Source organism: Eleginops maclovinus, chromosome 12 (assembly GCF_036324505.1).
Source record: "Eleginops maclovinus isolate JMC-PN-2008 ecotype Puerto Natales chromosome 12, JC_Emac_rtc_rv5, whole genome shotgun sequence".
Lineage (NCBI taxonomy): Eukaryota > Metazoa > Chordata > Actinopteri > Perciformes > Eleginopidae > Eleginops > Eleginops maclovinus.
The window spans coordinates 467,358-481,019 of record NC_086360.1 but is presented as its reverse complement, the minus strand read 5'-3'; the positions used below and the strand labels follow the sequence as shown (position 1 = coordinate 481,019).

Below are 13,662 nucleotides of genomic sequence, written 5' to 3'. Positions count from 1 at the left end.
ACCGAGTACCTCGGCATTCTGCTAGTTTATTAAAGGCATAGCCTAGTCAAATGAATGTCGTACAATGACTGACTGAACGAATGTGAATGTGTGTGTGGTGGGGAACGGACGGAGAAGGGGGCGTGTTTCACTCGATAAGGGGCGTGTTTCACTCGATGAGTGGGCGGGTCTGATCGCGACCTCCTCTTCACTGCGCATGCTTCAGATTCTACTGCGCAAGCGTACTTCGAACTGGCTCCAAATTTTCAAAGATGGCGTCGCCTCGGTTGCTTCAATTCTATAGAACACAGCTGAATGGAGCCACTCTGTCCATCTATATATACAGTCTATGGTCCGTGACCTATATTGGCTACGACATGAACATAACATGAACATTCGATAATCGTCATCAACCTGAGACTTAAAACAAGACAAAAAAAAACAACGAGAACGTGGATGTGATGTGTAGCCTATTTTGATTTCAGTGTGGTTAGTGTAGTTATTAAAATGTCAAATCGACAGAAAAGTATTGATTTTTATTTTCGGAAAGATGTCAGCAATGAAATTCAGGAGCCAGAGACGTTGACTGAGCCACAAGCCAGCACCACCACCGAAGTTCCCACATCTTCTGCTAATGCTAGCGCGGAGGTGGTGGGGAGCTCCCATATTTCTATGGGGAGCTCCGACAGCTCACCGTTCGCGATCTGGACTGAGGAGATGTGGAAGAGAAAAAAGGAGGCCTATCCCTGGATCGATGCAAAGGACGGGAAACTGGGCTGCAAAGTGTGCACGTCCATTAGTGATCTATCTGTATTCAAAGCCCAAGGTTCGCGAATCGGAGATGAATGGCGGTCCTACAGTATCACCCATAGTGGAACAGAGAAGAGCACAATGTTAACCTCTCTTCGAAAAAAAATTCTGAGGCACCTCCAGTCAAGTGGTTTGGGTGGGAGTGTGTGTGTGTGTGTGTGTGTGTGTGTGTGTGTGTGTGTGTGTGTGTGTGTGTGTGTGTGTGTGTGTGTGTGTGTGTGTGTGTGTGTGTGTGTGTGTGTGTGTGTGTGTGTTTGGGGGGTGACGTCACAAATAGCGTACCCTCACTTAAAAAATCCCCACTACACCACTGCACATATATTATACAAAAGTGTAAAACAAAGTCTCTTGTACAATACAATCATGACATGACTTTTAAAGACTTCTCCTGCGGACCCGTTTCTGCAGCAGACGCCGTATTTCCTGCTGCAGGATACCCATAATGCAACACTGTATAAAAATACTGTAGAATAAAATTCCTGACCCAATGATACAGGGTTTAATAACTTTATTTTTTATTTATAACTACAAGGGAACCTATTTACTTCGTTACACAAGGTTAAACAAAAGAAAAGTAGCAAACAAAACTAGAAACAAACCCAGTAAGACTGGGGACCAGACAGTGAACAACAACGACGCATTGAAAAGGAGCGTACGGGATGGCAAGACTATATACACAGACTAATCACAAAGACAAAACACAGCTGGGGAGGGCAAGCAGAAACACAAGGGCAACAGGTGAACACACTGACAATCAGGGGGAAACTAAAAGACAGGAAGTAAAACAAGACAAGGCACTATGACACTACTCATACAGCACATATAAGGAGTGCTTTGGAGGTGTGCTCCCTCTTTGAGCACTGACACAAGATGGCTCCCAGGACTGAACACAGGAAACTGTGATTCATATCATGGAGGTGTGTCTTTTTAACATCATTTTAAGAAGCAACATTAATTGAAATGCATAGTACATTTATTTGCCTTCGTAAATGGATTAAATGAAGTAAAGGAAATTCTGAAGTAAAATGCTTACCTTTCTTTACAGACAAAGGATTTAGCCAAATGTTAGTGAGGGAGTTTGTGCTTTCTCACAACGTGAAAGACCACAGGGAAAACTGAGTTTTTTCATGCACCACTCAATCTGTTTCCTTCCACAACATGTCTTCCTATAGGCCAATGGAAAGCAACACTTTCAAAACACACGTAGGCTGTAAACAATATTTAATAAATGTATGAAGAGATACAAGGAGATGAGGTCCAGAATCCCCCTTTTTCCAAACAAATACAATGAAATGTACATTTTGTGCCTATTTAACACACATAAATATATATATATATATATATATATATATATATATAGATATTCCTCAGATAGTTGGCCTATTCCCCTGCAGCCCTCAGCAGACAACAACAAACAGAAGTAGAAATGTGTACTCCTCATTTACTGTCATCAGTGACGTGAGCTTCTGTTTTAACAACCTAACACAAATTCCCACTTCTGCTTTTTCATATATCTTACATAAAATGTGTTCTGTTCTCTGTTAACCATAACTGGATGGCAGACTGACATGTGATCGCACACCACATTGTCACTGTATGGTATTCTCCGTTTGCATGTAGTAGCCACATACCATAAGCTGTGCCAATAAAAAAGCGACCTGAACGCATGAAGAGGTGCAATGTCAGCTGTGAACCCAGCTCTCCAGGTCCTGATACACTCTGCTGGCTGCTAGCCTTGGGAAGTGCACACAGATCTGACACAGCCTCTCTCTCCAGTCAGTGTAGGTCTTTATCCTGTGAGTGTGGTGCCACTGAAAAAACTCCTCGTAGGCCTGCCTGTCTGCAGCCACTTGCTTCAGATAGGTTGCCAGATCTGCTGCACTCTTGAAATCAGCCACATGGATAAAGGAACCAGGGGGGGTCATTGCCTCGTAGGTGGCCCTGCTGGGGCCGAGAACGACCGGCACCACCCCTGCTTGGAAAGCGTTCCTCCAGAGCTTCTCACTGATGTAGTCTTTTGCCTCAGAGTTCTCAAAAGACAGGTAAAATTCACACTTTGCAATTGTGGGCAACAGCTTCTTGTTTGAGAGGGGTTTCTTGTTCCACTTGCCATACACCTGTATGGGGATGTACTTCTTTAGACTTTGGTAAACAGCAGCCCTGGCCTGCTGAGGCCGGTATCTGCTTACCACCCAGCTGACGAGGCATGAACGATTAGGAGCAGCCTGGAACCGCTGTGCTTCCCGCCCAAGCATGGTTTTTCCGTAGGGGATGTATATGTCAGCATCACGCCTGTAGCTCATCGTCCAGTTGAAGAGGCCGGAGAGTGGAGTGAGGTTTGCATTGTTGACAGGAGGCTCCAAGGACAGCCACACCCAGTGCTGGGATGATGGGCGGTCCAGGTGCAGGGGCAGCGATGATAACCCTTCTTTCAGCTCCTGGTGATGGAAGACAACCACATCAGCAGTGGAGAAGGTGGAGGTGTTATCAGTGAGGAAACAGCGACAGATGTTGTACATCTCGAGGCATTTGTCTCCGTCGAGCCTGTACGAGCGGCCAAATGGCCAGCGCCACAGCAGGATGCTGATGTTTCTCTGATGGACAGCTGGTTGAGCTTCCTGCAGATAGAGCGCCGGGTCCAAGAAGATGTAACAAAGCAGGGATGAGAGGGAAAGGATGAACAGGAGGATTCTGCATCCAGATGTCTTCATGGCTGCCAGCTGGGTGTGTTTCAGGTCAAAAGGGCACTGTTCAGTAGTATGGAACTCTTAGAAAGGAAGGAAGGAAGGGTAGATCAGAGGTATAGTTAAGCTTTTATGTGTTCACATCATTGCATGATCTGCAGAGGGCATGGTGCATAAAACATAATATCTCCTACTGTAGGACATACTGAATATTCTGTGTCAGAGGGCTCATTTTGAAACACCTATACAGGCTTGGGGAGTAACAGATTACATGTAACAGCATTACGTAATCATGATACATAAAAAAGTAACTGTATTCCATTACAGTAACATTAAGAAAAGAAGAAATCAGATTGCTGTTACATTTTTCAAAATGGGGATTACTTTATCACATTTTTTTGCTTTTAATTCATATATTAAAATAAAAAAATGTTTGTCAGCGCTAGTATTCTGTAGGTCTAGCCTGAATTTAAAAGAGTTGACACATTCTTTCTATTTTATTTATTTGCATTGTGTTTGATGTTGGGGTAATCCAAAAGTGACAGAAAGTAATTAGGTTACATTACTGTTATATTGTGATTCTTAGATTAGGTTACTGATTACATTTTTCTCTAATATGATCAAACAACTCTTGCAGAACATCTGATGACATATTCGATGTTGTTTGTCTTCTGCTCAGTTTCTTCAGTAAGTTCTGCTTCTGTTTTTTTGCTTTTTTCAGATTTCATCATAAGTATTGCATGCTCCAAAAAATAAATGTTAGTTAACGGTTAGTTTATTGTCAAATAATGAAAACAAGTCAAAGGAATTTGTGAATCAAATAAAGCACAAACATGCATCTGTGTATTGTGTAAAAATGAGTCACTTTCTGATAACAATGTTCGAATAGATACATAGTGTGGGTTGAGGATAAAGTATCTTTTAAATAACAGTTTAACAGTTTCCTGTACCCTGAGGACAAAGCCAGTATTCAGTGTTGAATTTAATGTGTCCTGAAAATGTAGATGTCTGCAGGTGGATTTGAAGGAAAATAAAAACGAGTCTGGCTGAGTTGTTGGCACTTACCTGCTGCCATGCAGCTTTGTCCTACTCACACATTCTTAATGTAAAGGAAATCCTGTCCCCCTCAAAAAAAATGATCTTGCTTGACACGCACAGCTCTGCAATGGCAGGGGTGTGACAGTGTGACAGGGGTGTCAACAGCAACCAATAAAAATAAATAATTTATCCCGCACCTATTTCAAATGGAGAAGTATTTATGACTTTATTTTCTTACAATCTTCACTTCAGCGTCTTGGTGGGTACTTTGCATTCAGGTGTGTTTCATTTAATTTTGGTGAAGGTAACAGGGTGGTTAAGAAGGGTGCCACACAACCACACTGTTTCACATATGTTGAGCTGAACTATGCTGCTCATGCAGCTGCTGTTTGCACGATGCCACTCACATTGTCATTTTCATTATGAAACCACAAGCTGGTCTTCCTCTTCCTGTTCTTGTAACTCTGCAGAGGAAAGGGACACAGGGTGATATAGCTCCTGTAAGTACTTACCACATAGTAACCGTTTTTTAAAAATCTGCTTCGCCCTCAAAAGACTCACACATACAAGTCACATTTTTCATGGGCGCATCCCAAATACTCCGCTCGGCTGCTACTCCCAAAAATGCATGTTCTTATCCTATATATATATGCAAATAAGACAAGTAAAAATAGTGCAAGATTGTGTTGCAAGACCAATGTACATGTACAATATATGACTATACATGTCCAAAAATAAATACCATCAGATAAATGTTGCAGAGCATGTTGTCAGTGACCAAGTAAATGCAGGAGTCTTTATACATGTAAAGTTTGTTGCTGGGGTGATGGGGGTCTTTGATAATCCTGTGGGCTTTCTTTCTTAGCCGCTGGGAGTAGAGGTCCTCCATGGATGGCAGCGCCGTCCTGGTGATGTGCTGTGCAGTTTTCACCACCCTCTGTAGAGCCTTACAGCTGAGTGTGGTGCAACTGCTGTACCAGGCTGTGATGCAGCCGGTCAGGATGGTCTCTATGGTGCACCTGTAGAGGGTCAGGATGCTCTCTATGGTGCACCTGTAGAGGGTCAGGATGCTCTTTATGGTGCACCTGTAGAGGGTCAGGATGTTCATCTATTGTGCACCTGTAGAAGGTCAGGATGCTCTCTGTGGTGCACTTGCAGAAGGTCAGGATGCACTCTATGGTGCACTTGTAGAAGGTCAGGATGCTCTCTGTGGTGCACCTGTAGAAGGTCAGGATGCTCTCTGTGGTGCACTTGCAGAAGGTCAGGATGCTCTCTATGGTGCACCTGTAGAGGGTCAGGATGCTCATCTATGGTGCACCTGTAGAAGGTCAGGATGCTCTCTGTGGTGCACCTGTAGAAGGTCAGGATGCTCTCTGTGGTGCACCTGTAGAAGCAGCCCCGCCCTGACCATTGTGCTGCCCTAGGCATGATTTTAGCTTGCGAGGTCACTGAGCGCCTCCCGAGTCTGGTTGTTAATGCATTTGTTAATTTCATTTGAGCTAAATTCATATATTAATCAACGGTTGATCATTTGGAGATTAAAACAAATGTACAATTAAAAGTCAAGAACAGGGAGCCTAGTTGGGTTGCATGTGCCGACTGTGTCTGTGAGATATTACCCTGAGATGCTCGTGATGGCATGACCAGCGGTGTATGAATGAGTGTGAATGTCAGCTTTCTCGAGATGTGGCATATTCCTCTATATGAATGAGGTGTCATTGGTGAATGGATGACTTTGAGGTTTCACAAATACTGGATGAAGCGCTGTAAAAACACAGCCCATTTACCATTAGCTATAGTTTCTCATCCACAGAATACAAAAAAATAGATCTAGGTTTGACTTATTTGCAAATGTTCAATACTTCTAAAACATCTTAATATTTACACCATTATGATCATCAGTTTAGACGTCCAGTTGCTCCTTAGAATCTTTTTATATTTTGAGGCTAGAGGAAATGTAACTATATTGAAATCATTTACAACCTTGCTCACCTTTTATGACTCCATGAAGCGATTATAACAGATCCATGTGTGCAGATGTTAAAGGCCCCCAGCAATATAATGACAATACTTTAGGTTTAAAAAACATCACACTACCACAAACTGTGTCTTTGTAGCCATTTCTGTTCAGCCATTTGGTGTTCTTTCTCCTGTGGTAATGTTGGTTCTATTTTATGGATGGGATGTGTCTCTGTCAGCGACACTTTACAAGTTAAGCACAGTGGGGCCCCTCAACTCTCTAGGTTAGGCCCTTGGGTGATCTTTTATCATAAACAAGAATCCAACAAATGAGAGACGGTTTACTTTAGTAACTTAAAGCCTTGATCATTATTATTGCATAGAGTCCTTCCCATGTACATAATGAAACCAAACTTATTCCAGTAGGCATAATTCAAACCAGAACAATAACATTTTCAGGTCTGTTTTCTATGTAGAGGTGTGAAGTAGTGATTTCAGTATTGAACAGGGCAAACAGTGTATTTAATATTGAAGAAGTCAAAACACAAAACATTTTAAAAAACAATTAAAAAATACAAACACTATAGTCTGTTCAAACATTTCTGAGGGTCTAGTAGGTGCATTGGGGGACTTTAACGGGTCACAAGAGATGGAAGAAGGACTCTCATCCTTTACTTTGGTAAAAGTAAAACAATTATGCTCGTATTATGGTTGTTGTGTCTCGCTTGATTTCCCCTCCTTGGTTGTCCCTCCCCTTGACCTGATTAACTGCCCCGCCCTTATTGTTTACACCTGTGTTCACCTTGTATATTTAAGCTGTGTTTGTCTCTGTGCCTAGTGCCAGATCGTTTTGGGTTTTCGCCGCACTAGTGTGCGTGGTGTTTAGACTTTTGTGACTATGGAATATTACCTCTAGTAAAAAAACTTTTTTTGGGAAACTCTTTTTGTGTCGAGTCGTGCATTTGGGTTTTTTCGTCACAGATCAACCTCCTTGCCGAACGGGTCCAACGTGTGCTCACACGTTTGGGGAGTATGCCCTCCTCTCTACCCAGTGTCGCTCCAGCCCCTGCTGTCCTGTCGGCGGCCCGGCCGACTCCGGCCTGGCCTGTCCTGTCGACTCCGGCCTTTCCGGCCATGCCGACACCAGCCTCGCCTTTCCTCTTGACTCCGATCTCACCTGTCCAGTTGACTCCGGCCTTGACTCTGGCCTCGACCCCAGCCTCGACTCCAGCCTCGCATGCCCAGTCGACTCCAGTCTCACCTTTCCAGTTGCCTCAAGTTTCGCCTGTTCCTGTTCTGATGGGGGTCCCGCCTTCACCTGTTCTGATGGGGGTCCCGCCAACACCTGCTCCGTTGGGGGTGCTGCCGTCACCTGTTCTGATGGGGGTCCGGCCAACACCTGATCCTGCGCTGTTTGCGGTCCCGCCGTCACCTGTTCTGATGGGGGTCCCGCCAACTCCTGCACCTGCCTCTTCCGGGGTCCCTGCCGCCTCCTGCTCCAGGTGCTCCTTACTTTCCTCCAGAGGCGTCTTGCCGTCCTACAGCCCGTCCTCCGGAAGTTTCTCGCCGCCCTCCGGAGCTACTCCACTGTCCTCCAGGTCGTCCTCCAGAGTTCCCTTGCCACAAGGCCTGTCCGTGCTTTGTCTCGTGCTCTGCCTTGCCTGTGGGCCGTCGGCCCGAGACGCCCCTTCTCATCCTCTGCCGTGCCCCCGGGTCATCCGCCCGAACCCGTTTTGGGTTTTCGCCGCGCTAGTGTGCGTGGTGTTTAGACTTTTGTGACTATGGAATATTACCTCTACTAAAAAACCTTTTTTTGGAAACTCTTTTTGTGTCGAGTCGTGCATTTGGGTTTTATCGTTTTATTGTGCCCCAGACGTAACAATGGTGGCCCTGAAGTGCAAGTCAAAACAACATTTCACAAAACACAACGACATTTCACAAAACACTACAACATTTCAAAGATTACGAAAAGGGTATTCCTTTAGGGAGAACTGTTCTTGTTTGTGATTGGACAGAGCTAGCCGGAGAAACACTGCTGTGATTGGTTGATCGATGGCGCTACATTTTCCCTGTTTGGTACTACTCAGCTGTGTCTGCACACATTTTAAACTGAGTTGGAAAAAATTGAAGAAGAGATGGAAATCCTATGGAAATATTTTACAAAGGATAAACATATGAAATAATCCTCAACATTCTGTAAACCCATCACAACATCAACCTGAACCCTGAAAGCGTGGTTCTTCTGCCCTCAGCTATGTGTGGTGCTACACAGCCTAGACAGCGAGTTAAACAAACTGATCCAAGGAGTCTGAAGAGGCTTTCAGAGCGTTTACTTGACACAGTATTCTTGTGAAACTGCAAAAAATACAAAAATACAAAATAAAGATCTGTTTTCAATCTACTTGCATTGTTAACCTACTCTAGCATTACGCTATCTAATTTATGCTACAACAAAGGACCAGTTCAATGCTAAGCTCCACAGAATTGCTAGCTAGCACAACATGTTGTTTCATAAATGCACAATTACTCTTTACACATTACAAACATGAATATATATGCTAAAATTAACCCAAGCACATATAGTTGACCTAGTTACAAAATGACTACTTACAGATTGTCCTGTATCGAGTGCATTGCGAGCAACAGAAACAGCACGTCTTTCTCCCTCGTTTACCGTTTGCACACTAACCACACTGAACGTAACTTACTGACTAAATTAAAACCGATACCTAACTTGGCCACTAGATGGCAGTATTTGACCACATAATAGGCGATTTTAGCAACAAAGACAGAATACTCCCCGCTTGACATCTTAAGGATGTCACCCAAACAAACTTATGTAGAATATTTGAAAAGGATATAAAAGTAGTTCAAAGTCTCTTAAGCAGTGTCCTTAGAAACCAGAAGGACGACTTCACTTATAGGCCGTAGGAAGAGTCTCTGTTCGCCCTTCCGCATGACTTTGACCTCTGGCTTGTGAGGAAAGCAGGTCCACTCAGCCATGTAGAGAGTGAGAGCTGTTCAGCAGGTAGTGCTCTCGTGGCATGATCAGCTGGATTCAGATGAGTTGGCACAAAATGCCACTGATGCACCTGTGTGGATCGCCTGATACGTTCTACTCGGTTATGGACGTAGACATAAAACCGTCTCTTCTCATTAGAGATGTAGCCCAGCACCACTTTTGAGTCTGTAAAGAAGTTCACTTCATCCAAATCAATGTCTAGCTCTTCCTGAACTAATTCTGCTACTTCCACAGCCAGCACTGCAGCGCAGAGCTCCAGTCTCGGGATGATGATGTCTGGTTTTGGAGCGAGTTTCGCTCTACCGAAGAGGAAGCCCGCTTCACTGTCACCATCAGCGTTGGTAAGCTTCAAATAAGCAACAGCACCCACTGCTTTTATGGATGCATCACAGAAAATGATTACCTCTTTCCTCTGTGCTGCGGACGAAGGGATTGAGGTGTACATCCTTGGGATGCTAAGCTGCTGTAAGTGCTTTAAAGAATCTTTCCATCTTTCCCACATACCTTGCTTCTCTTCTGGCAGCTGTTCGTCCCAGTCACAGACATCAGAAGAGATGTCTCTCAGAATGACACGACCTTCAATGCTGACAGGCACCGCAAAGCCGAGGGGGTCGAACAGGCTGTTGATGACTGATAGCACTCCACGCTTTGTAAATGGCTTCTCATTGGTGGTCACCTGAAACATGAACAGGTCTGTGGACAAGTCCCATCCTAATCCTAGGGTACGCTGCATAGATGGTGTGCTTTGTCCAAGACCCAGGCCCTGTAGTCCGGTGGCCAGATCTTCATCTGGAAAGGCGCTTGTGATAGTCGAACTGTTGGATGAGATCTTGTGCAGGCGTATATTTGATTGTGCCAGCATTTTCTGGGTTCTGCGCAGCACATCAATAGCCTCAGTCTCTGAAGAGAAGGATTTCAATCCATCATCCACATAAAAATGGCGTTCGATGAACATCCTTGCATCACTCCCATAGTCTTCCTCGCCTTCGATGGCAGCCCTTTTTAGCCCATAGATGGCGACTGATGGTGATGGACAATTTCCAAATACATGGACCCTCATTCGAAACTCTGCAATGTCTCCATCCAGGTCGTGGTTCTGAAACCACAAGAACCGAAGGGAATCCCAGTGTTCCTCGTTGACAATGAAATTGTGGAACATTTGCTCAACATCTGCCATCACTGCATAAGGTTCGCGTCTGAATCGGATGAGCACACCGACCAAGGTGTTGTTGAGATCTGGGCCCTTGAGCAGCACATCATTAAGGGATACGTTATTGCATTGAGCGCTGGAGTCGAAGACTATCCTGATTTTTCCAGGCTTTTGTGGATGGTAAATGCCAAAGCTCGGGAGATACCAGCATTCTTGATCAGCACTAATGGGAGGAGCGCGTTCTGCATGGTTCTTCTTAAACATCTTCTCCATAAACTCCACATAATGATCTTTCATCTCTGTGTTCTTTTTCAGCGTCCGACGGAGGGACATTAGACGATGGACGGCTTGACCTCTGTTGTTGAGCAGGCGCTGTCGAGTGGAACGAAAGGGGAGTGGAGCCATCCAGCTATTGGCCTTGTCTTTGTGGAATTCTCTGTTCATGATATCCAGAAATGTCTGGTCTTCTACAGAAAGTGCCAGCTTGTCATCATCGGCTGTTTGCTTGAATATGAGTTTGCCTACATCCTCCTTAGTCTGCGTCTTTTCACCTAGGGGGCAGGTGTCTGTGTACCTCTCCCTGACGTGAATTCTGCTCTCACAGGGGGTGAGGAAACTGGGTCGCCCATTTTCAAGTATGCTGGTCTTGAAAGAACTCACAGTGGGTTTGTGAGCTCCTCTGAGGCAAACGTCCCCTATGATCACCCACCCTAGATCAAGACATTGAGCGTAAGGTGCATCATGTGGGCCGTTCACCTGACTGCGTACCTGGTGTGCCCTGATGATATCCCTGCCTAGGAGGAGAAGGATCTCTGCAGAGGGATCCAGTGGAGGTATCAGAGACGCGATGGGCTTCAGATGAGGGTGATGAGCTGCAGCCTCAGGCGTAGGTATTTCTCTCCTATTATCCGGAATCTGGTTACATTCAATGAGTGTCGGTAATGGCATAGGTGCTTTCCCATCCATCCCCTCAATGATGAAGCCGTTGACTCTTCTTCCGCTGGTGTTCGTTATGCCAGAGCATGTCTTCATTGTATATGGTAGAGCTTCACTTTGTACGTCAAACATATCAAAAAAGGAAGACCTTGCCAGTGATACATTGCTCTGGTCATCTAACATTGCATACATTTTCTTCTTCTTTTCAGGGAACTTGGTTGGATAAACATAGACCAGGCAAATCTTCGAGCATGACTTTCCCTGTAGCCCCTTTCCACATACCTCTGTGCAACTGGAGGAGGTTTCAATGTAGTGTGGGTTGTCTGGCTCCCCGCCTTGACCCTCTGTAGGTGTCTTTGGATCTTTGACTGACCAGGGCAGTGGGCCAGCATGCAGTGCTGACACGTGACTGTTGCTGTTGCACTCTGAACAGTGAATCACTGCTTTGCAGTCTTTTGCCCTGTGCCTTGTAGATATGCAACATTTGTAGCAGATGGAATGCTCTTTGAGTAAACCTTTTCTCTCGTCCAATGTCTTCATTCTAAAGCCCCGACATTTAGCAAGAGAATGTGGCTTCTTGTGAATGGGACATTGTTTATCTGGATCAAGAGGTGGTGTATAAGCATTTGCATCAGGCGTGTCGATTTCTGTTTTGTTTGCTGTGATGGGTGTTCTAATCTTTGTCTGCTTCTCTTGTGCTTTTTCTGCTTTGGGATGTGGCGTGTTGTAGCCTTGAAGCATAAAGCTGGGGTCTGTTTTCATTTCAGCATGACTGTTCAGAAACTCGACAAAATAAGAAAAGGGTGGATATAAAGCATTATGTTCTTTCTTATATCTTGATCCTTGCTTGATCCAAGCCTCTTGGAGATTATTCGGTAGCTTTCCAACTATGGGGTTTATTCCTCTCGACGTATCAAGAAAACTGAGGCCTGGTAGATAGCCTTCATTCTTCGCTGCTTGTAGCTCAAGAAGGAGGTCAGCGAGTTCTTGCAGCAGGTGGTTGTCTTTGTAGAAGATCCGGGGGAAACTTTCCAGACGCTTAAACAGGGACGCCTCAATGGCTTCTGATGAACCGTAATTCTTGTCCAGCCGCTGCCACAGACGCCAGAGGCCTGTCTCTGGATTGTTCACATGAACTGCTCTAATCCTCAGGGCATGTTGAAGCGACTCCCCGTCCAGCCATTTTGTGAGTAGATTGAGCTCCTCGCTGGCTTTGAGGTTTAGTCCTTCGATGCCATTGCAAAACATAGACTTCCAGGACAAATAAGTCTCTGGTTTGTTGTCAAAGACCTTGAACCCAGTGGTTAGAAGATCACGGCGTGCAAGGTAAGTGGCGAGATCTGAGAATTCTGTTGTTCTGGACATTGATCTGCTTTGTGAATGTGTGTTGTCTGTTCTGGTACCTATGTTAAAGACAGGTGGGGCTCGATGAGGATGCCATCCAGCTGGGGTCCCTGTAGCCCACCCAGGTGTGTACTGAGTGACTGGTGATGGCACACTGTACCTAGGCTGAGATTCTCGCTGAGGCCTTTCTTCCATCTCAGGTTCAGGCTCATCTTTAAAGTGAGTTTTGATGTATTCTGCAACGCGTTTGACTGGATCATGCGTTGTTACTGGGATAGCTGGAGTGGTGCAGAAACAGCACGTCTTTCTCCCTCGTTTACCGTTTGCACACTAACCACACTGAACGTAACTTACTGACTAAATTAAAACCGATACCTAACTTGGCCACTAGATGGCAGTATTTGACCACATAATAGGCGATTTTAGCAACAAACCTAGAGACAGAATAGTGGTTATTGAGACCCACTGAGATCAGATAGTTTATCAGCATGCGAGCAATACTAGAGATATACCTTTATTATGGTGCACAAATTACCATACTCTTTCAACTACGCTTTCAGGGTTCTAAGGGACAGGTTGATGTTGTGATGGGTTGACAGCATGTCATGCATGATGTATCTCATATGAGGTGGAAACTTCTGAAGCAATGGAGACGAAGCAGAGAGATGCTGGAGAGCAGGAATTTGATGGCAAAACAATGTTGGGTTTATTCGGAGTTACGGCCGGAGAATTGACAAGAC

The 13,662-nt window shown here is 44.9% G+C and overlaps 1 protein-coding gene across 1 annotated transcript; it reads right to left on the bottom strand.

Annotated features, from left to right (window-relative positions):
* Window positions 1–1,282: 1,282 nt before the first annotated feature.
* Window positions 1,283–4,766, bottom strand: LOC134873033 (fucosyltransferase 7). The gene is made up of 2 exons (XM_063896419.1): window positions 4,539–4,766; window positions 1,283–3,556 (listed from the first exon to the last, which is right to left on the bottom strand). The coding sequence occupies exons 1-2, from the start codon at window positions 4,546–4,548 to the stop codon at window positions 2,472–2,474; spliced, it is 1,095 nt and encodes a 364-aa protein (XP_063752489.1). The 5' UTR covers window positions 4,549–4,766; the 3' UTR covers window positions 1,283–2,471.
* Window positions 4,767–13,662: the final 8,896 nt, after the last annotated feature.